This window comes from Cotesia glomerata, linkage group LG4, assembly GCF_020080835.1.
Source record: "Cotesia glomerata isolate CgM1 linkage group LG4, MPM_Cglom_v2.3, whole genome shotgun sequence".
Taxonomy (NCBI): Eukaryota; Metazoa; Arthropoda; class Insecta; order Hymenoptera; family Braconidae; genus Cotesia; species Cotesia glomerata.
The window spans coordinates 15,050,906-15,075,211 of record NC_058161.1 but is presented as its reverse complement, the minus strand read 5'-3'; the positions used below and the strand labels follow the sequence as shown (position 1 = coordinate 15,075,211).

Sequence of the window (24,306 nt, the reverse complement as noted above, 5' to 3'; positions counted from 1 at the left end):
CAAGCAATTCTTCTCGGGAGAATACTCGGTTGAATACTCTTCACCAAGTAATTCGAGAGGATGATACTCTACCTGGAGACGAGATCTGATGAAAACTCGATTTTTGAAAAACGGGTTAAAAACAATAACTTCCCTATTTTTTAAAATTTTTAATTTTCTTAGCGGGAAGTTAAAAAGTACGGATATGACCATTTTTTCCTTAAGGGGCCCACTTTACCCCCCCCCTACCCCTATAAACTTAGACCGATTTAATTTTTGAGCCTTACTTGACTACTTAGGTGATTTTAAGACCAAATTCTCAATGAATTTCCAGATGAGAACCAATGCAATAGATAGATTTTTACGAAATCTAACTAATAATAACTTTTACCATTAACGACATTAGATTAACTATTCTAAAAAACCATAGCAATTAGACTTTATTTTAATATAGTCGAATTATTTCGACCTACTTTATCATAATTAAACAGTTGAAACATCTTTAGTATTCAAGATCAATAATCAGAGTATTACTTCGCAATTAACGTGATTATTGATCTAAATTACCAAATATGTTAGGGAAGGATGTAGCACAACTATCCTTCTCATAAGATAGGTAAGAAGAGAAATTGTGTATGTGTGTGTGCGTACGTATTTATGTGTTTAAACTTCTCATAACTTCTGAATAGCTTGACCAATTTAAGCGTGGTTTGCGGCATTCTAAAGGGTTCTACCACCGGCTTTTCATGACGATAGCGTCAACAATTCTCAAGGGATCCTAATGAAGCTCAGCATACTTATTTTATAGATAATTACGAAGATCAAGTTCAAATATGAGCTCAATGGGTCAATTAATTTAGAAATTACAGCATTTAAAAATTTTTTTAATTTCACACTCCCACTACTTCTCCTTCAAATAACTTTTGAACGCGTCGAGATTTTTGAATTTTGTAAAATGTATCTGAAAGCTGAAAAATTAAGCTTCAATTTATATGTTTACATATTTTTCTCAATCGAAAAATTTCCATCTTGGGATCATTTTTAAGAAATTTTACTTTTGTGGTCGTTTTGTCCATAAAAATCGAATAAAATGAAATCTACTTTCATTTTGGATGCCGAATGGCCTTATTACGTTTATCATCGCAAAAAACAAAAAAATTTCACTAAAAGCAAAATTGTAAGTAATTATCGTTTTTGTTCCAGAGCATTTGTACGAATATTATGCGTTTGCTGCCCCAGAAAGATGAGAAGAAGATATCAACCTGCCTTTAGATGTAAACCTAGTCAGGTGAGATCACTATTTTATGCATTTTACTATTTCTTGTTCTAATTGCCGTAGGGTAGAGCAGGGATAATTCATTAAATGGTGGTGTATAGTAACTTTCCATGACTTTTAAACAATGCATTGGATTTATTAAATTGATTCTTACTCTATTAGGTTCGTAATTAACTTTTCTGCACACCGTCTGGCGATGCAAAAATGATTCGAATACAAATTTAGAAACTATTGTCGGAAATGGAAAAGCACTCTAAATTACTCAATGCGCCCCACTAGTGGAGCTAGTTGTGCATAGGTATAGGTCTAGCCTGATAAAAAAATTATAATCATACAAAATTCAATCTTTATGCTGTTGTAACATTTTTTTGTATTTTAAATGATATTTAAGAATAATTATTAAACAAATAAATATTAAATTAATATGGTGACTAATGTTAAGAAAATTATAATTTTCTACAATTAACATCTAGTGGATCTAGTTAAGCACCCGTTGCACAATCAGCTCCCTCAATCGAGGCAAAAAAATAATAAGAGACAATAATATATAAATAACCATTTATAGTCAAAAGAGGAATAATTATTGTATAATCTTTGAATAGTTTTACTTACTCCAATGATGAAAGTCCATTTTAAGTCTTAATTAAAATTCGGGGAATTTTTATCTCCGCTGGAACACTATTAAGCATCAATATTAACAAAATGTCACTGATAATTTCAAAATTTATCCAAGTTTGGGACTCAATTATTTGAGTAATAATATTTGTATACAATGTTTTTACTTATCATACATTAGGCAAACTATAAATGGATATGAAAGAAAATTTTTTGATTAAAAGAATCGATTTAAAATAGTTAGATATGTAAGAATTTTTGATATTATCTCAATAATTACTGCACCTATACAAAACTTTTGTTTCGTTTAAGTAAACTTTAAATTTGTGATTTATTGTTACTACAATTTATATTATGATTATTTTAACTGATGCGGTCGGAGAAGGTACTATATATTAAATGAAAAAGACAAAAATTATCTTTTCGATTTTTATAAATAATAATTATAAATGCATTATAAAAACATTGCGAAAGCATTTCGTTTGTTTTTTTTTTTCATATTTTTGTTAGCTAAATACTCACAACTTATTTATATTTATGTTAATTAAGTTAATTTATAATATTTTGATTTTATTTACAGACTAAAAAAATAAGACGCAAGAACCAGTCGATGAAAAATCGGGTATGATTATAAGTAGATTGTAAAATATCCTTTTAGGTATTGACATGGTAGGCAATAGTAAACAAGTTATGACCCTTGATCACTATAGAACAGTTATAGCTTATACACTATTAATATAAAAGATTTAAGAAGATTAGTATAGTGAATTACATTGAAAGTAGTATAAGTAACATTTACGTACACTCAAATAGTGAAGAAATTCAATTTATTCTAGATGGAATAAATAGGAAACTTATACTAAACTTATTTTGTAGTTTAGTAGACTAAACTAAGTCCCTCGAGTCAGAATTTAGAGTCTCAAAAGAATCTCAAAGGTCACATTATTTTTTTTTTTTTCGAATCCAACAAAGTCCTTATTTGAAAATCGAATGCTGAAAATTGGAGGATTTATTCAACTTTAATGCATCACTATTAGCCAAAAAGTCAATTTTTCAAAACATTGGTAGAACATACCGAAGCAAAAAATATCAGCTATTCAATTAAGCCTCTTCTTCAAAAACTGGAAATTTGAGAGCATTCTAAAAATAAACAAAATTTAAATATACCAGTGGTTTAGTTGAAAGTTTATCAGTTAAGCCAAGCTTAATTTAAGTTTGAAACAAAAAAAATTAATTCAACAGAGGAGAATTCAAACTTGAGGTTGTTCCTCCATCCAACCATTTTCCGACAGAATTCGCTAATTATTTTTTCACGGTTTGAGAATGACGTACACGCATAAAAATGATTTTGTTGAAATAACAAAAGACGGGATAACTGAAAAATATGTTCTGGTAACAAATGAGTTTAGTTATAGTAACAAATCCATTAATCGCATTAACAAAATGTTTCAAGTTGTACTAACAAACTAGTCTGATAAATCACCAAATCAATTTGTTGTCCTAACGAAATCATTTTATTGCAATAACAAAACTAATTTGTTGCTAAAATATTTTTCAAATCAGATATCACTGATTATAGCATATTTTTAAATTATGGATTCTTATAAAATTTAATGTAAATTTATTTGTTATTTTAATAGAATAATTTTGCTGTTTCAACAAAAAAATTTGTTATACCAACTGAATTATTTAGTCGAATCTACTTAAAGATTTTGCTATAGTAACCAAATTGTATTGTTGTTATAACATATTAATAACTTGCTATAACCTAAATTTTGTTATTTTAACATATAATTTGTTATCCCTATGTTAACAAATGCATTTGTTACTAGAACATATCTTAGGTTATTTTAACAAAATTTTTTTCTGCGTGTACACTAATAAATTTCGAAGTTTTAGACCATCGAAAAAGTAAAATATGTAATAACAAAATTCTGGGGGTCAGGCATCTCGGCTTCGCCTCGGGCATCATGGCGCGCAGTGCAGGAATCTCAACTTTCTGCCCTTGTAGTATAATATACTAATTATTTACAGTTAAATTAGTATCATGAGTCTTACACTTTTGGATTTTCCAAACGTGTCATTTTTAGTCGTGAAGTTATTCAAACACTCAATTACTAATAAATTTTTGTTTTATACACTTAATTCAAACAGAAGTAATGCATTTTCTACTATACCATATACACTTATTGAAAAATTCACTTGATTAAAAAAAACAACACGGAGAAAAAAGTATTGCTATTATAGCGATCCAGTGGATCGTGAACGTAGTATCGTGATTAGCTCAAAACAGTATTGTCATATTCACCATACGAATACAGTTAAGCTCGAAACTGTGAATACTGAATACTACGCTCAACTGTATAGTGAATATCTCAAAACGTTTCCTTACTACAGCGAAACGGATCGTGATTATCACTATGCACGACGCATTCAGCGCCACTACACATAACCAAGTCTGAAACTTACGAGTTTATTTATTTACAATTTTGGTGATGAAATAGCGATAATTGCAACAATTAATATTAACAGCAATATGGATGATTGGGTTGTTGATAAATTACTCGAGTGGAATCTTGAAAAACTCCAAAAACTCGTTTTGATTTTTGAAGGTCTAGTAAAGAAACAAATCTTCCTATATTAAATGTGTTAATGCGATGTCCGTGGTTATTGTATATAATTTTACTGCGTTGATAAAGAAAAACAATGAACATTGTATATTGTATTACAAAAATATGTTATTTTATAAAGTACATGGAGTGATAAAGAAGTAAAAATTCCATTAAAAAATATTTTTCTTATGATAAAAATAATTGCGTATTTTTAATGAATATATCAATAATACAAATTTCTAGGCTAATATTTTTAAAAAACAAAAAAAAAAGTCTTAAAATAAATTCCAACTGATGTAATTCATTATTTAAACATTTTTAAACCTAACCTAATTTTTGACTGTCATATAAACTACACAAAAATTTTAAACTAATTAAGCTATACAAGGAATTCGTATTTAATGTTTATAACAACAATATACGAAAAAACTAATCAAAAACAACTAATAATCATCTATAAACCATAGCAATATAGACATTCGATATCCGAATCCATGTGGATCGTGATAATCACGATCCACTAGATTGGGCATATGCGCATCTAAAGTATAGTCATACGTGGATCGTGATCATCACTATACTGTATCGTGATAATAGCAACACTTTTTTCTCCGTGAACCTTGAATGAAGAACATAATTTTGAAGTACTTTAATTCTTAGTGGGAAATAAGGACTCGATTTCTTGTGGATTATTTTTTATTTCATCGTCAATGTTTCGTCAGTAATTCCTGACTTCTTCAGAGCTCAAAATTTAAATTACTCCACAATTGTCATCAATATTAATCTTAAAATGCCCCAACTGGCAGAATAATACATCCAGAATACAATTTTAAAATGATAAATAAAAAATTGCTTTGAAAAAACCTTATTGTGAAAGTACGTACGTACGAAATCGAGTCCTTATTTCCCACTAAGAATTAAAGTAGTAATAAGACAAGGACATATACATCATGGATAATTTTTAAGAGTTGTATTGTCTTGAATCAAGATGAAAAATTCTTCAATTAAGAAATTGTTCTTGGTCCAAATAAATTTTAGTTGATTGAAAAACTTTACCTTTTGACTAAAGATGATTCAATTCTTCAGAATAATGTAGATAAAAGTTTTGTTTGATCAATATATATTAATTGGAATAATTTCAACTCGGAAAAGTTCCAAGATAAGCAGTATTGAAAACGCTTATGCAGCAAGTTTATATTACTGTTTATTTCATTAAATTTCAAATAAAATTTTTATTACCGTAATACATATAGAGAAATTTAGACAGGTTAATCTAAATCCACATCAATATACATAGAAGCTCTCATCTCCGTAGATTTAATAGACTTTGCAACAGTTGATATTCTACATACGTCAGTTGCTCGGTACACTTTGAATTGATTCCAACTCTGAATCCACTACCACTAACTACCATGCTGAAACCTTGTATTTTACTGCATAAATTTTGACATTTTATATGCTAGTAAAAGATGGTAATCTGAAGGACTTGAGACCATTGATGTTACTTAGGGTGACATCAATACTTACGGATCATGATACACATGTATACAGTATAAAATATAGGTTGACCAAGAAGTCAATTTTAAATACAATATAAAAGTATGAAAATGATACTTTCATAGAAAATCTAACTTTAGAAGTATACTAATAGGTAGTCCTATAGCTAGTCCTAGTATCAATATAAAACATCTAATAATACCATTAAATAAACGTGAAAACGTTTCAGTGGCATGTCGCGGGAATCAATTCAGTCAGTCTCACGTTTCGTTGGTTCTGTCTGAGTTATATAAACTCGTTCCATTCAATTTCATACACTTCGTTAAAAGAGTTCGCAAGCATGGCTGCTTTAAAACTCGATAGTCTTGAAATGATCAAATTTATTGTGACTCATAATATTCTTGGTAAAGTCTGAAATCTGATATTATGATTATACGAAATGTATGGAAAAATTGTAGTGAAGTAGATATTGTTTAACAAAATCGAAATAGTGTGTCAATCAAAATATTCAATCCATAGAAATAAACTTGGATGGTAATAAGCAATAACATTTTTATTAACACTTATGAATGCCTTACGACGCGAACGCGTTTTTTATTTTTTTAATTTTAAACTCAAATTTTGTTTTTTTTTTTAACTTTCCGCTAAGAAAATATTCATAAATATTATCTTACCGTAACTCCTATTCTTTTCCGCTTCACAGCATTATTTATATTTGTAAAAATGCTTACCGTAAGATGGACGGTGTGGCTTAATGTATATAGAATAAGCGAAAGGAAATTTAGTATAGACCGGATAGCTCAAATGGTAGAGTAGTCGACATGTCTTCGGAAGGTTCTGGGTTCGAATCCCAGTCCGAGCTATCTAATAATTTTTTCTCGCATATTCTATAAACTCACATTAAGATGATCCTCTCCACATTTCTTTTTCAATCCTTTCCTACCAATATCCTGTTACGTGAATGTGGAACGCTTCACGTAATAATTACCGTAACTCCTATTCTTTCCCGCTTCACAGCATTATTTATATTTGTAAAAATGTGGAAAGCTTCGCGATTTTGCGTGTCATCCTTTACAAATATAAATAATAGTGTTTTATTAAACTTTTACCATATTTTTGAGCTCAGAGAGCTCAAAATGACCCAAAAATTATATTTTTGGGCTTGAAGAGCTCAAAAACGTAGTAAGTGAGATTTTGAGCGCTTAAGTATGGAATTAGTGGGAAGTTGCTGGGATGGCCTTTACGGTCAACCGTTTTTCTAATTTTTTTTTTTTTTCTAAATTATATGTTATACTAGACTATAATCAAATTTTTTAAGCCATAATTGAAAATGAATTCGAATATTTTTAGATTCAAAAAATTATAACTAATACCAATTTATTGTGCCAACTTTACAAAGTACTTGATTTATTGCAAAGATAATAGCATTTTTTTTTTACTTTCTAAACAGATTTATGAGTTCTATTGACTGTAATTTTATAACGCACAAAATATTAAGATGTAAAAAAGATTCTTTAGTTTTAATAATAAAAAGAAATGATATTGTTTCAATCTAATGTAACATCCTTTAACGTGAGAAATTATTTAATTAAGTTATATTGCAATCTTTGATTTTTTTTTTCGTTTTTTATTATTAATCAGTAGTTATAGCATAATCTGATTTTTGAAATCAGTGGAGTGAGAAAATAGTTCTACAATCATAGCTCCTTGTATATCAGATATCTTTCGCAATAGAGTATCTTTTAAAGCTTTCGACTTAAAATAGCAGCCATGAATTATTATTCTCTTATCATGCCTATAGCTAAAGTTCAAAGTCAAAAATTTAGTAAAATAAAAAAATATGATTTTTAAAATCAAATGATTTGGTATGGAATGAGCCATATATGCAAATGAAGATTATTTTTTTCTGAAAAATTTAATAAGCGGTATGGATGCGAGCACTTTTAAATTTTCTAAGCTTCTTTTTAAATTATGCTAGTAGAATATTCGGATTCAAAAATGTTTATTTGATAAAAGGATGAGCGGAAATGATTTTTCAAAAATGTAAGTTAAAAAATTATTGCTTATTACCATCAACTTATAAATCAATCATCAGAGTAGCTCAAAAGTTATTAAACAAAAATTTTTTCAGTTCGATTTCGGGAATCCACTTTACATTAAATATCAAAATTTCTAAGCCCTCAACATATTTCAAGTCCTGTAAGAATAAAATAAAAATCCGAGGTCTCGTCTATGGATCCTGTACTAATCTTCGAAATTATGGAATATTTGGTCCTAGCACGATACAAAATCATCATATTCTTATTATCTTATTTAAACATATCTATTTTGATTTCAGTACGTAGGAGGAATGGGACCAGCTCAAACAAGTAGTGTAAGTTATAGCAGTGTATCACAGAGTAGTGAGGGAGGTGCTTACAGTGGAGTAACGACAACAAGCACGCCATCCTCAAACTCTGGGACTTGACGTCAGGCAGGGCCTAAATTAGGGCCGAAACGAGATCGTGCAATACGTTTTCGTGAGACGTGATTAACGGAGGAATCTAATACTCTTCAAGTGCCATCAACAATTCTTAGTGAAGCAATCAATAATACAGCAATAGACGATCATATTTACAATGATATTATTCTTGATGAAATTGAATTAGACGAACTGTATGAAATTGATGAAGATGATGATGATGATGATGATGAATATGAAGATGATGATGATTACGATGTAAGATTTAAATTTTGGAAACACCGACTGGACAGTTCAATTCCTGAAGAAGATGAAGATGTATGTGATGACGAACAAACTTAAATTATAAATATCTGTAAATAAATATTTTTTAAATTATAGAAAATTTAATTATTAGCGTAATATGATGTGTAATTATCACTTAAGGAAGTATTAGCCGATAAAATTATCACCTATAGTTTTTTACTTAAAAATTGTGCCAAATGTTGGAAAATATGTTAAAAGTCATTCTACCAAAGTTGATTAACTTTACATAAGTACAAATATTTCAGTCACTACGCAAGATTTAAATTTTACAAGCGTTATTTAATAAATAAAGTAGACATTTGATGACAGCATAAATGATAAATAATGCAATTTAAAGAAATATCATTGAAAAATTCATTGGTATGTACCCGGGTCGAAAAATTTAAACTGATTTTAAGCTAAATGATCTGCATTTGAACTTATTGATCTGTATTTGAACTTTTAAAAACATTTTCATCTGTATTTGATCTACTATTCAAATTATTTTTTATGCAACTTCCCGCTCATTTCGTACCTAAGCGCGTAAAATTGCATTTATGATGTTTTTGAGCTGTTCGAGCTCAAAAATACAGTTTATGTGTTATTTTCAGCTGTCCGAGCTCAAAGAGATAACTTTCCTATGCTTTTGAGCTCTTCGAGTTCGCAAAATCAAAGTTCGATAAAAAACGCTTTTGAAGTGAAACTTCTTTACGGAGGGTAAATCTGAACGTTTTGAGGTCTAATAGGGGTATCGCGTGAGAGAATTTTTTTACTCAAATTAAAAAGATGAAGTTCTTCAAAATTATTTACTTGATCCAAATTAGGTTTTTTTTGTCTACCTAAGTATATATAAATTCATTAAAATAATCATACTCATCCTCTTAATTATATAGAAATTGTATAGATTATATAAATAGATAAAGTTATAATTCATTCATCCATTTTATTTTATACAGCTCAACAGCTTGTGCAGATAACAGAGCCAGATATATTAAATAACACGAAATAGTGTAAAAAATAAATCACACCGTATTAAAAGTACCGGATGAAAATTTTATATCGTCATTTTATACTAAGACGTTTGTGTAAAGTTCTAGGAAACCATTTTTACCCCAAAATTTTTTACAGTGTAAAGAACAAAATGCATACAAAATTACAAAATGTCATCTCCTTGACAAACAATATTATAGTAATTTATTCGGAATTAATTTCTATTCACATTAATTTTACTGTCTTCTATTTTCTTTGATTGGAGTGAGGAAAATTCGAAGCGATTTATCATAATTACACTCATAAATACATCATTCTAAGAAGCTTTTAAAAGCTAAAATAGAGGTATCACAGTACACAATACAATATTATTTAAATTTGAAATCAATTGACCGCACTAAACATGCAATCATGGTAGTTAAAAAAAATGACATTTTTGTATAGGTGATACGGGACAAGACAAAAAAAATGATAAATTTTTCTTGTTTTGGTATTGAAGGGATCTTAAGATCGATTTAAAAAACTCATATCTGTTAAAATAATATACCTAAAATAATCCTAAAAAATTTCGAAGCTCATTGTATATTTTTTTTAATCACCAATAAACTAGCTAAGTAAATAAAAGTAACCATGAGTATAAAAGCGGATAAGAAATAGACCGTGAGAAAGATAGCACTCGCAGAGAAAAAGAAAGGCAATTGTACACAAATCATGCGTCGTAAGTGAATTGTCTTAAAGACGTAAATCCCCTGAACGTATTTCTTTTAAATTCTTCAAGATATCGATTTGAAGTAGTTGTAAAGAACAGTGGTTCATTGAAGTTCATTATTAAGGACTGATTTTACAGACTTAAGAGTATTTTATGTACATCAATTATGTTTACTCCCACGAAAATGCACACTGATAAAACAATTGGCTTAATTCAAGAGAGAGATATTCTTGAATCAAGACATAATTTTTAAGAATTTACATATTTTGAATAAAGTATAAAAATGATTGAATAGAGTAAAATTTACTTGAATCAAGAATAATTTCTTAGAGCAAGAATTTTTCAACTCGATTCAAGTTTATCAAACTTTTAAAAATAATTTTCTTGGCTCAAGAATTTTTCTCTTGAATCAAATTAATTTTCATCAGTGTAAACATGCAAAAATTTATACTCGGAATATATAACTGCATATATCTTAGGATATATGATCTAGGATATATCGGGTCATTTATTTTCTGACGAATTTGAGTAAATACTGAATATATCTCTCTATGTAGATTTTCATGAATTCTGGCATATATTCCGAGCATATATTTTTTCCTGGGGGTGTCCTTAATAATACTTCAGAAGCAGAAGAAAAAATTGATAAAATATGTGATCAAAAAAATTTACTGATTTATCAAAAAATCAATTCACGACGGTGACTCAGAGATTTATTTTTTAAAATTCTTAGTTTTTATAAAAATATAGTTTCATTTCAGTGTTTCTGTGTAGGTACACTATATAACTACCGTATTTTCGTATTAACGTATAATTAAAGAAAAAAAAAAACTATTTCAAATTCGCCTCATTATTTAATCGATTTTTGTAAAATGACTTCTATAAATTCTCATTGGTTTAAAATATTCCGTGGTGCAATAGTTACGCAGCTTACTCTGCAATTGTAAAGGTTGCATGTTCGAATCTCGTTGAGGTTAAATTGATTCTAATATTCTTATCGATTTTTGGTTTAAAGAAACCTTTGTTTTTTTATGTCACAATAATTTTCATATCAATTGCTGCTGCATCAGTACCAACAACTTTTATACATTAATTTAAATATGTAATAATTTTATCGGCTAATAAAATCCCAAAGCATGTACATTGTAAATTTATGAATAGATAATAAATAAATCGTAATATTTTAAATAAAATAACGTTTGACATGACCACCCATTTAACGGGACGTTAATGGCTTTACAGCCACTAGTCCGATTTATTGTTCTATTCTAGTTCTATCGATCGTAAAAATAAAATAACCCTGATTGAAAAAAAGAATTCAAAAGAATCGAAAAACATAATCTCAACACAAACTCCACATCTATATAAATCAATACATTGCATTTAGTCAATTATTTTTAATTCTTTTGAATACTTTCAACTTTTTCTTTTTTTCATCGGGGACTACAATTAAAACTTTAGAGCAAGATATAATCAGCAAAAACGGGTTTATAAATTAATAAATAATTAAATATATTAAAAGATGGTAGTTAAAAAGAGAGAGAAAATTCAGTCTGAAAAATTATGAATTACTGTACGTGATTAAATAAACTTTTTAAGAAGTATTTTTATTTTTAAAAATAGCTCTTACTTTTCTGTTGTGTGATTATTATTCATGTAGATAGATAAGAGCTTCAAAAAGAATTTTCAATGTGAGTGTGAGAGAGTTTCTGGTAAGCAGAGTTGAAAAAAAAAAGTATTAACGAATTCAATTATTTAAATTTTTTGAAATAAGTTATTTAATATTTTTTTTTTGCAAAATGTATGTATTGTAAATAATTCAGCAATTCTAAATATTGCCGAAAAATAAATGTAAAGATGTCAACAATAATAATTATAGGTAAATTAGACAAAAAAAAATTTTTAAAACAAAACAAAACATTATTTATGAAATATTTAAGTTATCTATCTCTTCTATAACAATTGTGTATAGTACAACAAATTGAAAAATTGAATGTTATATATTTTTCAGATTCATTAAATGTTTATTATACCAACTTTTATTATTTTACTAGTACTCTTTAAGTCAAGAATGTACATATTAAAGAATAACTCTTGACATAGAAATTTTTCATTTTATTTTCAGTTTATAATCACATCATTAAAAATCATAAAGTTTTTGTAGTACTTATTTTGTTTTTATTTTTTATTTGATTCTATTTATGAGAGCAAACGTCTCAGTGAAATGTAAAACTTAAAAATTATACAACGGTAATATAATGTTGATGAAACATTAACTTTTACTATACCATTACAAACAGCTTGCATTTTTTCCTTCTCTATACATGTTTAGTAATGATCAATTATAAACTTAACTAACCGTGAAAAGAAACGCATTCAATACCAAGCAATAATGATCTTTAAAATTACTGATTAATACTATTTTTCTTTAGCGATTTTTAATGTAAAATAAGATTGATTTATTCTTTGTGATATCGAGTTACCTAAATGGGTTGAATTTTTATATTATTCTATGAAAGGAGTTAACTGTAAAATTAAAAAAAAAATACTCTACCGTATTTTAAATTCAAATGTTAGACAGAAATTATATAACAAACAACACAAGATATTTTTTATTACTCGGAATAATGAAATTATGTTTATAAAATACAACAAATATATTATTAAAGAAATTATAACTTTTAAATCTGATATAGATGGAATATAAAAATCACAATAATTTTTATATACACTGGTGAAAAAATGATCTTGATTCAAGAGAAATATTCTTAATAAAAGATACTTATTAACAATCGTTACATCTATAGTAACATGATATATTATATTAATACTAGCAGGAAAGTGGACATAGGATGTTTATCATATCAACCATTATCGATTCAGTTACGTTTGGCTTTATATTTGGTCATCAGGCATATAAAATATTTAACAAACCATTACAAAACACGACTACATTAAATATTTCCATGTAATACAATATTTACCATAATATGTCGTACATAAATAAATATCTTGTTATAGCAGCACATTATAAATCTCTTTCCATTTTAATGAGTGGTGTAATGATAAACATCCTATGTCCACTTTCCTGCTAGAATAAGTTTAATATATCAGAAACTTATATTGATGAAGACAACCGGATGCTGCACTTTAAGCATTTGTCTTAAATTTTATCGTCTTGACTTAAGAGACCAATATATTCGATCGATAACCATCGCCATTTGATTCAAAACTATATTATCTCCGATCGATACAGTAAATTCTGTATTCAAGGATAATTCTCAAAACCTAAAAATTTTGTTTTCCTTTTAAAACTTTAAATTATTTATAAAGAGGGTCGATGCAGTAACAAGCGTTAAAAAGGGTTTATTTTCAATCATTTTTTCTAATAGTAATTAACTTTACCTTTTGAAACCGATCAAACAGAGTTTTTTAATGCTTTGACTTAGACTTTAACCGAAAAAAAAAATTATTCATTAAAATATCGCCATCTTTATTGAATAACTAGTTTTTTCATTCAAAGTAACGAAAAAATCTCTAAATAAAAAAAATCACTTTAACATATTCTGAAATGTATTTCAAACTTTTCTGATGATTTAAAATAAAGTAGAAATCGGAGAATATTTAGTTTCAAAGGCATAATTAAAATTATTCAACAGTATCTTGGATCAATATCACCGCATATCTTAATCCAAGAGAAAAAAATTCTTGGACGAAGTAGGTGTATCTCAATTCTAAGCAAAACAGTGCTTAGTTTCAGTAAAATTCGCCGGGCAAATTTTCCGCTCTTTTAAAAGATTTAATTAACTGATTTTCGAGTTAATTTTTCGTATTATGAAACTAAGATATATTCCATTTATATATCCATAAATATTTTTTCATAAAGGGATAATAAATCTGCTTTTATAAAAAATTATTCTAAAAGAAATAAGTTTTAAATAACTGACTGACTATAGTTAGCGTAATTTATGCAGATAATTAATCAATTTAAAAAAAAATTAGTTAGTATAATTGAGTTTTTGAAGTGCATTCAGAATTTTTTATTGGTTGAATATATAATTCACTCAATTGATTCCAAAGAATCAAATTTATTTTAAAAATTTATTTAATGATTTATTTATTTTTCATACCAATAAAGTAATTATAAAACATTAAAAAATAAATGAATAATCAATTAATCATTAGTAAAATTGAACTGGATATATTAACTTGATGCATTGACAATGGATAATTGTGCTCATGAATTGTAAATAAGTGAATTTATGAAAAATAAAGTCAATATATGTTTATGAATTGTTTTAATCATAATATTATAGTGTTACACAAAAATAAAAAACATAAATTCTTTAAATCGTCTTTTTACATATAAGAAAAATCAGTATATATATATGTATTGTGTAAATATGTAATCTTTAAAGTATAAAAAGTAATTAACAGTGTAAAAAGATTCCATCAGTGTGTAATGTCTTATCCAAACCAGAGGCAGATGCTCCTCTTTCCACGGTATTGTAAAAAGATTCTCTTGTACTGTAAATATAATTATTATTATTGTATTTATTGAACTAACGAAAATAGTTGAAATATAAAATAATAATGTTTAAAATATACTTATAACTACTCTTCAAAAAGAGAAAGAAGAAGTTTTTCATAGCTTCCATTTGTTCTTTCCTGAAAATAAAAGCATATTATTTTTAAGTAATTCTTGGTTACAAAAATTAATTTTAGGGAACAATTTATATTACTTATACATGTGAATAACAATGCTAATCACATCACACTTAGAAAAAGTTATGAACTTATTTTTAACTTCCCGCTAAGAAAATCGAAGATTTTCAAAAATCGGGAAGTTATTGTTTTCACCCCGTTTTACGAAAATCGAGTTTTCATCGAATCTCGACGTTTCGAGGTTCTAGGAAGCTTCCCTGACTATTCCCGCGATGGTGTCTGTATGTCTGTGTGTGTGTATGTGTGTGTGTGTGTGTGTGTGTGTGTGTGTGTGTGTGTGTGTTTTTTTTACGGATTCTAGGCATAGCTGTTTGGCCTGGATATGTGGCGACTCGACGCAGCGTCATACTAAAACTCGACACTAACGCCCCTACCCACTAAACCCTAAACCCCTTTTCCTTCTTTCCTCTAATCCCTCATGGAAACCGCCGTCAGGCATTACTTCGTGAAGGGAGGATCTAGCTACTGCTCTTCCTTCTGGTGGCTAAGGTGTTAACTATCTTCCTTCTATCTTCTGCTATTTGCTCTTTTTCTTTCGGTGGAACGCAAGTCTTTAAGGACTTCTGTTGCAAACGTGTTGGTAGCGTTCCAGGCAGCTTCTGATGACAACATTGCTTCTACTAGTGAATCTGGTTGCATTCTCTGGTTCAGGATCCTCTCCAGTTCTTCACGCTGTGGATCGAAACGAGGACATACAAAGAAGACGTGCTCCGCGTCTTCAGCAGCTCCTGGGCAGGACGGGCACTCCGAAGAGTCATCGTGCTTAAAGCGGTGTAGATACTCTCGAAAACACCCATGTCCCGACAACATCTGCGTAAGATAGTAATTGACCTCACCGTGATTCCGGTTAAGCCAAATGTCGATCCGAGGTATGAGACGGTGCGTCCACCTACCCTTCTCTGCAGCATCCCATTGTAGTTGCCATCGGCCTATGCTCTTCTGCCGTTCTTCAATTCTAAGTTCTTCAGGGCTCAGTGCAGTTGACCTTTTTCGTTGGTAAAGGGCCCGCCTTTCCTCTGCTAGAACTCTAAGAGGTAGGGTTCCAGCAATGACGCACACTGCTTCTTCTGATATAGTGCGGAAGGCACTAGCTACTCGTGTGTGTGTGTGTGTGTGTGTGTGTGTGTGTGTGTGTGTGTGTGTGTGTGTGTGTGTGTGTGTGTGGATGTATGTAAACCTCTCATAACTTTTGAACGGCTTCACCGATTTGATCGCGGTTGGCACCATTCGAAAGGGTTTGACTAAACTTAAATTTTGAATACAAGTTGGACTGATTCGGACCGATAGATTTTGAGAAATCTTAAAAAAACTGCGAAAAAAAATTTTTCCAAATGTGGTTTTTTTTTTAAATAACTTTCAAACGGCTTGACCGATCAATTCTAAAAACTAATCAGTTCTCAATATCAAAAAACCACGTCGATCGCCACCAATCTGGTCAAAATCGGTTCATTCGTTCGTGAGTTATCGTTGACGAAAGAAATCGAAAAAAAGTGTTTTTTTCGAATTACATCGAAACTTCCGGTTTTATCGATTTGTGTTTAAAAATGTATCATAGAATTTGAAAAACTGCGTCGAATGCCATCAACCGCGTGAAAATCGGTTCATTCATTCAAAAGTTATTGCCGTTTGAAAATTTAAAAAATAATGTTTTATTAAACTATCATCTATCATCAACTATCAATTAACTATCATATCATCAACTATCAACTATCATCTATCATCAACTATCAAGTGCGATTTTGAGCGCCTAATTACAAAAGTTGCGGGAAGTTGCAGGGATGGCCTTCAAGGTCAACCGTTTTCCTAATTTCTTTTTATAGTAAATACAAAAATCACTTACGAGAATTAAATGAATCAATGAAACATGTTGCCGTAATAGAATAGCTTCCTTGATGTAATTATGGCCTATATTTTTACTGATTATTATCAGACGAATCAAGCTATGATGATCGATATCATCTTGGAGACTTTGGTACAGACGTTGAGCGATGAAGCTATCTTTGGACTTGGCATATTCAGCTAGAAAAATAAGAAAATAAATAAATATTTGCTTGATAAGAACTATTAGGATACATTAAATCTGTAAAGCTACATGAAAAAAAGAAAATTTTTTTTGCTATCATTTTTATATAATAGTTTCCAACTTAGAATGTTATTGATTAAAATTGGATTATCATAATTGTTATAATCATAACTGATAATATTTACGATTACGATAGTAAAAGTTACTATCTCGGGTTGGTAATTCTACGGAAAATTGATCGGCTCTGGAGGCTATCTCTGAAACATCTCGTTATTTCCAAGTTTAAAACACTCAAAAGTGTCGATCAAAAAATTTTGAACTTTGCGAGCACAAATACAATTTTAATATATTTTGAGAAAAAATTACAATGGTAATCGACATCATAATTCAGGACCAGACCTATTTTTTATTAATTAGAATATATGAGTTCTATTTTTGGACTCGATTTTTCTTTTATTCAGCATGTGCTTACTTAAAACGATAATCTACGATGACAAGAAGTAGCTAGTGAATCGAGTAGTAATTTTTGATTAGAAATTACAGATATATAAATGATTAAGCGATTTTAAGTGCTACCCTTCAGCAACAAAAAAAGTTCAGGGGAAACTATCGACGACTGCCAAAGATTTATTGTAACCATTTTACGATGATAGTGCAAAATTTCATCTATGTGAAGAAAGATGATTTTAATTCAAGGCTAATCTAGTGAGGATAGTGAATTATCGAATTTTTTATTGATCACTTTGAAACATGTAATGTCATGTAATGTGTTTATTAAATGATTATAGGATTATGTCCTCTGATGACCGTAATATGTACACATAAATTATACACAGTGCACTCTGTGTGTGCTGATTGTAAAAATTGTATAAACCATAATTTGGTAGAAGTAATGTTAGAAGTATTAATTAATTAATCGTAGGTTTCTTTACGCTCGATTGCTCAATTCATTAATAGATCTAAGGCTTACATTTTAAACAGAAATACGATAAGTATAGAGTGAAAAATAATTCTGATGACAATGATATTTGTTATCAGATCTAAATGACGTTTTAATCAAAATACGATGAATCAGTAATTTATCTGTACTAAAAATTTGAATAGCGCCTTAATTTCAACCAATGATGAATTGTATTTCGTTTTTTGCGACTTTCGACTATTGACGACAAACTTCAAATTTTCATGTATTTTTATTAAGAGGATAGATTAATTTAATTTAGAAAAAGAAGTTAAAAGTCGAAAATTCTAGTACCACTGGGTTGAGGTATACACAAGAATTAGCCCAGAACTCTCAAGCTTAACTATTCTAATCAGAGATTATAACATTCTCTACACAGCAGCAAATGCAATTTCTCCTTGTTCTAAAGCCAATAGGTGGCTGAAGCAGAGCGTTTTAAACTCCTTAAATGTCGGAGTCTTTGTGATTGCTGATAGTAGGAAATTCTAGAATGCTATCCTAAAAATTATAAAAGAGTTCTGGTAAGTGACTGTTTTTGAAATCGACGCGATAAGGTTATTCGTTCTATCATTATGACGGTACCTCGCAATTTTATGATTTATTCTGAAAAGAATGGCCAATGGTGCTTTCTTATTCGATATCAAGATTTCATAGTAGACGCAACCTAGCTATATAGTCTACGGTTTTTTGACAAAAGCCAGCTAAGTCCCAGACGGGGACCATTTACATGAGCACCAAGTGTCAACCATAGGAAAAATCGTTGTATAGTTGCTTATTCGTGCAAATACATGCCATAAAAATAAGATCCACTGAATTACTTTAACAGAGAAGCCAAATTTAAAAAGCTTGCACAACAGCATGAGGCTCCATCTTCTCTTACGAGACAGTTCAGTGTAATATTAAACGGTGGGCAAAGTTGTTGCAAGTAGAAAAATTCGTAAATTATGAATTGTTATTTGATTTAAGTAAATTTCATGACTTAATAGTATATTACACATCTAGGGCAGTAAAGTAAGGAATTTCTTAGAGATCACATGTTTATTGATCTCGGCTTCGCCTCGGACAACAATTACATGTGATCTGAGACTTTCCTTACTTTACTGTCTTAGATGCGAAATATACGTTTTATTTGTTTCACAACAATGAAATTTTATAGAATGCTATTGTTAGATTAAGATTTCTTTTACTTAAATTGAGTTTAGTATATTTCTTACCTAGGGCAGGAAAATAAGAATTGTCTCAGATTACATGTAATTGTTGACCGAGGCGAAGCCGAGGTCGACAAACATGTGATCTGAGGCTTTCTTATTTCCTGCCCGTGGTGAGAATACTATTTTTCTCCTCGACGGAGGCGGAAAGCGGCATTTTCATTTAGCGCAGCGGTCGGAAAATTGACGCTTTCCTTCCGGAGGGGAGAAAAATTAATTTGATTATCAATGTGTAGTCACTAAGTTCATGTATTCTCATTTTACCGGATTCATCTTGAATAACTTACAATTTGTCAATTAAAACTTAGGAATTTTTTAAGTTAAACTTAGTTCAAGCTTAATTCAATATTTAATTTTTTTTTTCAATAAAAAAAACAACATTATTCTGTGCTTCAACTTTCCAACAGATAATAAGCTCTGCTACGAAAAAACAAAACTACTAAATAATACTTATAGAATTAATTAGTTTCTTTTTTTTTAATACTCACCAATTGCAAGAAGACCCCGTGCAAAATCACCACTGTAGTTATTCTTTATAACTGTCTCGATACTTTCTCCAAATAGAGTATAATATTTCATAATAGTTTGTCGAAGTTGAGGCCAATTTAAACATGACATTACGCCGATAAATTCATCATAGTTGGCTTCTTCATGCTGCGCATTCACTAAGAACAATTGAACGGAATAATTAATCATAAAGATCGATTGTTTTATCAGAAAAAAAAATTTTATACACAAAATGAAATTAGAACTACGGAATTTGTAAAAATATAAAATTATTTTAATGTGAATAAATAAAAACAAAAAATATAATCAACCTGCATGATAAAGCTTGCGTGCATCATTTTCTGCATGAGAATAATTGATTTCTTCATATTTATCTCTTTTGCATTCTAAAAGTTTTAATATTAATTTTTTGAAATTTCCTATCGTATGCTTTTCAAATTCTTCCTCTAGAGATGTTAAATACTCTGTAAATAAATTTTTTTAATTAAATGAATAGTTTTAAATAAATACTTAAATAAAAATTTCTCTGGAGTTTAGACCATGATAATACTTATAAATCTATTATTCAATTAAATAAATAAACTTTTACTTACGGATTGCATAAGCCTGCTTCAATGCACTCAGTTTTTCATTTTCTTGTGTCAATAAAATATCAATTAATACATTTTCATCATCACTATTTCCACGAAGAGAATGATGTATTTCTTTTGCATAAAACTCATAGTCTTTAGATATTAATGCGGCCACTAACTCTTCAAATTTGCCAGTTAAATAATCCCTTAGCTCATTGATTAATGATTCACCATAAAGAGATTTGTAAACAACAGAAATAGCTTCAAGATCATCAGCTGTCTTATTAGTTATGGTCGAAATTATAGCACTTTCATTAACTTTTACATCTGCTATCAATGCGAAGTGAATTGCTTTTGCGTATGTTCTTTGGGGACAAAAACCAAGTGCGCAACTTTCTAAGTTTGATAACTGTGCGACTCCATGCGAAAAATTCACTAATCCAAAAATAATCCAAGTAAAAATAATCCATATGTTGATCCGTGCAACTACCTGTAAATTAATTTACTAATGAGTGAAGTTAATTAATTAAAAGTATATTGTACTCGAAAGTCAGTAAAATTTGGATTTTTATTCAAGTTCAGTAAGAAAAAAACAACGAAAAAAATTGTCACTTTCATCTTTCAAAATATACAATAAATTAAATAAGAAAAAAAAATTAAACGCTAAATTTGCTATCAACCTTTTGTCGTATTACTATTTACTAGACTAATCAAATTTGTGTCAAAATTTTTATTATTTTTAAACTAAAAACAAGCAAAAATGATTTTTTTTTTTTTTTTCAGTTACCATTTACCAAAAAAAAAATTTTAATTGGAATCGAGGCAACTTGGACACATATTTTCTTTACCCTTCCTTTCAGCAGACCAGAACTATTTAAATACTAAATTTTGTTTTATATGTAAGAATGACAATATCATAAAAAAACGAATTTTAAAAAATATAAACTTTCTTACATCAAACTTGCAAAAACTCCCATTATTTGTACTTTAAAACTAGAAAACAAATTCTACTTTTTGAAAAGAACAAATATGTTATTAAAGTATAGTAAACTTACCACTGATGAAGATGTTTGGGCCATAGTTCTAAAATTCGATTATTGTTGAAACGATCGAAAAACCTCTAAAGTTGTGGTAAGCACAACAGAGAATATTGAAATAACTCTGTGGTTCTAACAGACGCGGATATATAATATAAATTTAATACTTCCCTCTCTAATCGAAAATACCGAAATAATCTTTAACCTTGTGTAGTAGCATTAAAAATTACGTCATAGCAATCATAATAAATACATCTAGGGTCAAGGCTCTAAGTTTAAAATTTATCTGGCTACTTTCTATTATATATGATCACCCAACAGGGGAATTCTCACGACGCATAAAATATAACGTAAATTCCTATTTAGTCATCTGAATTGTATTGTCTGAAATTACTCAACTGTCTCAAAATAATGCGATATAATGTAAACATATAATTATACTTTCAATCGAATTAAATAGGTGTGTCATCAAATTACTTCCGCGGACTTAAATTATCGAAAATATGGAAAGCTACACTGTAAAAAATTTGCGGAGTGAACGCGGAGTGAATAAAGAGTGAATGATTTTTAATTGATTCACTCCCAGCGGGAGTGATATTTACTCCGAGAAGGAGTTAATTTTTATTAATAATAAAATTCACTCTGCATTCACTCCCAAAATAAATGAATTTAGAAATAAATAAATTTTTGTAAAGAAAATATTTTTGCTCTATGTAATCTCAATCAATTTAATTATGTGCTCAACACACATGGAAGGATTTTGAGTAGATCTCGTCTTCTCATCAACTGTTTGTGAAGTCGAGCAAAGTCGATCACCATTAGTTAAACTTGATAGTTATCAGCCAGTGTTAACTATTACACTTCAGATTAATGTTGATAGATCAAATAATATGACTAAAAAACCATTAGGTTAAAATAATTTCCATAAATACGATAAACAGTGATTAATTACTGAATTGAATTTAGTTGACTGGAATGAACTTATAAATCTGTCATCACCTGATGATAAATGCATGCACTTTACTCTTTGATTGATGCTGCTTTCTCTAAAGCTATTCCGGCTCCAAAAACAAACTGCTACAAAACATCAAAATTTCCTCCTTGGCTTACTGCTGATATTATTAATGACTGTAAATCAAAGAAACTTTTAAGCGTAATGTACCTGAAGTTCCGAACGTTCGTAAAAAAAAATAGTATTTTTTAAAAATAAGAACACTAGATCGGGTTAGCAAGCTGATTTTTGGTGAGTTTCTTCATTTTCAACCTAGAAAGCCACAAAAAAATATCAACCCTCTAATACCTCCGGAACAACCCCTAACACCCACCCTTTTGTTATAAAAATTCGTATAGCTTAAGCTAATTGAGTGATAAAGCTGATTTTTTATGAGCTTCTTCATTTCAAACTTATAAAGCCTTGAAAAAATCATCAACCCCCTAGGACCGCCGGAACAACCCCTAACACCCACCCCAATGTTAAAAAATACGTGTAGCCTAAGCTAATTGGGTTAGCAGGCTGATTTTTTATAAGCTTCTTCATTTCGAACCTATAAAGCATTAAAAAAATCATCAACCCCCTCGGACCGATTGACACCGAGTAACAGCCCCATAAAAAGCATTTTTTTAATAACATGACAGAAATTTGACATCTAATGAAAACAGAAATTCGAAAATTCACATCTTATGGGGCTGTTACTCGGTGTCCATGGGGTTGATCGATTAATTATGGGTCAGGAAATCTTTTGTAGAGCCTACTCAGTAAATTCCATGAGCTTCTTCTCTTCATCTGAAGTGGACACCGAGGACTGAATTTTAGAAAGTCAAATTTCAGTCAAATAAGACAAAATTCACATCTTATGGGGCTGTTACTCGGTGTCCATGGAGTTGATCGATCAATTATGGGTCTATAAATCTTCGGTAGACTCCACTTTATGATCTCTATGAGTTTCTTTTCTTCATCTCGAGTGGACACCGAGGACTGAATTTTAGAAAGTCAAATTTCAGTCAAATACTGTACTCTATGATCCCCATGATTTTTTTTCCTTAATCTCCAGTGTACACCGAGAAATGAATTTTTAACTGTCAAATTTCAATGAATTTAGTCAAAAAACGCCTTTCATGGGGCTGTTACTCAGTGTCCATGGGGTTGATCGATCGATTAAGGGTCTGGAAATATTTTTTTGAGTGTACTCTATAATTTCTATAATTTTTTTTCCTTAATCTTCTCACGACACGGAGGAATGAGTTTTCAAATGTCAAATTTCTGTCATGTTAGTAAAAAAACGCTTTTTATGGGGCTGTTACTCATTGTCAATAGGTCCGAGGGTTGATGATTTTTTTAAGGCTTTTTAGGTTTGAAATGAAGAAGCTCATAAAAAATCAGCTTGCTAACCCAATTAACTTAGGCTACACGAATTTTTATAACATTAGGATGGGTGTTAGGGGTCGTTCCGGAGGTCCTAGGGGGTTGATAATTTTTTTAAGGCTTTATAGGTTCGAAATGAAGAAGCTTATCAAAAATCAGCTTGCTAACCCGATCTAGTGTTCTTATTTTTAAAAAATACTATTTTTTTTTACGATCGTTCGGAACGTCAGGTACATTAGGCGTAAAGCTCGCAACAATAATTCCTTGCACCTAGTAAATCATTACAAATTTCTTAGAAACTCTCTAAAGCATAGAATTAAATTTGCATATCAATATTACTTAGAACAAACTGAAAACAAACTTCGTAGTGACCCTAAGTCATTTTGAACTTATATTAAATCTAAAAGAGGGAGTAGTCAGTTTCCTGGCTTTTTTGTAATATCAAATACCAACACTAATTATCCTCAGGCGATTGCTGACTCATTCTTAG

General features: G+C 29.6%; 2 protein-coding genes across 5 annotated transcripts in view; one reads left to right on the top strand and one right to left on the bottom strand.

Moving 5' to 3' along the window:
• LOC123262805 (dopamine receptor 2-like) overlaps positions 1-9,080 on the top strand; it is a 58,992-nt gene extending 49,912 nt beyond the window's left edge. For 3 of the 4 annotated variants that reach the window (XM_044725239.1, XM_044725237.1, XM_044725238.1), the window contains 3 exons: positions 1,183-1,267; positions 2,451-2,492; positions 8,318-9,080. In XM_044725239.1, the coding sequence (XP_044581174.1) occupies positions 1,183-1,267; positions 2,451-2,492; positions 8,318-8,446 (256 nt within the window). In that variant the 3' untranslated portion in view covers positions 8,447-9,080. The remainder of the gene's footprint in view (positions 1-1,182; positions 1,268-2,450; positions 2,493-8,317) is intronic. The other variant, XM_044725240.1, reaches the window with a different exon arrangement.
• Positions 9,081-14,705: 5,625 nt separating this feature from the next.
• Positions 14,706-21,679, bottom strand: LOC123262820 (annexin A13-like). The gene is made up of 7 exons (XM_044725271.1): positions 21,473-21,679; positions 20,439-20,907; positions 20,157-20,309; positions 19,827-20,003; positions 16,990-17,168; positions 15,033-15,092; positions 14,706-14,951 (listed from the first exon to the last, which is right to left on the bottom strand). The coding sequence occupies exons 1-6, from the start codon at positions 21,494-21,496 to the stop codon at positions 15,039-15,041; spliced, it is 1,056 nt and encodes a 351-aa protein (XP_044581206.1). The 5' UTR covers positions 21,497-21,679; the 3' UTR covers positions 14,706-14,951; positions 15,033-15,038.
• Positions 21,680-24,306: the final 2,627 nt, after the last annotated feature.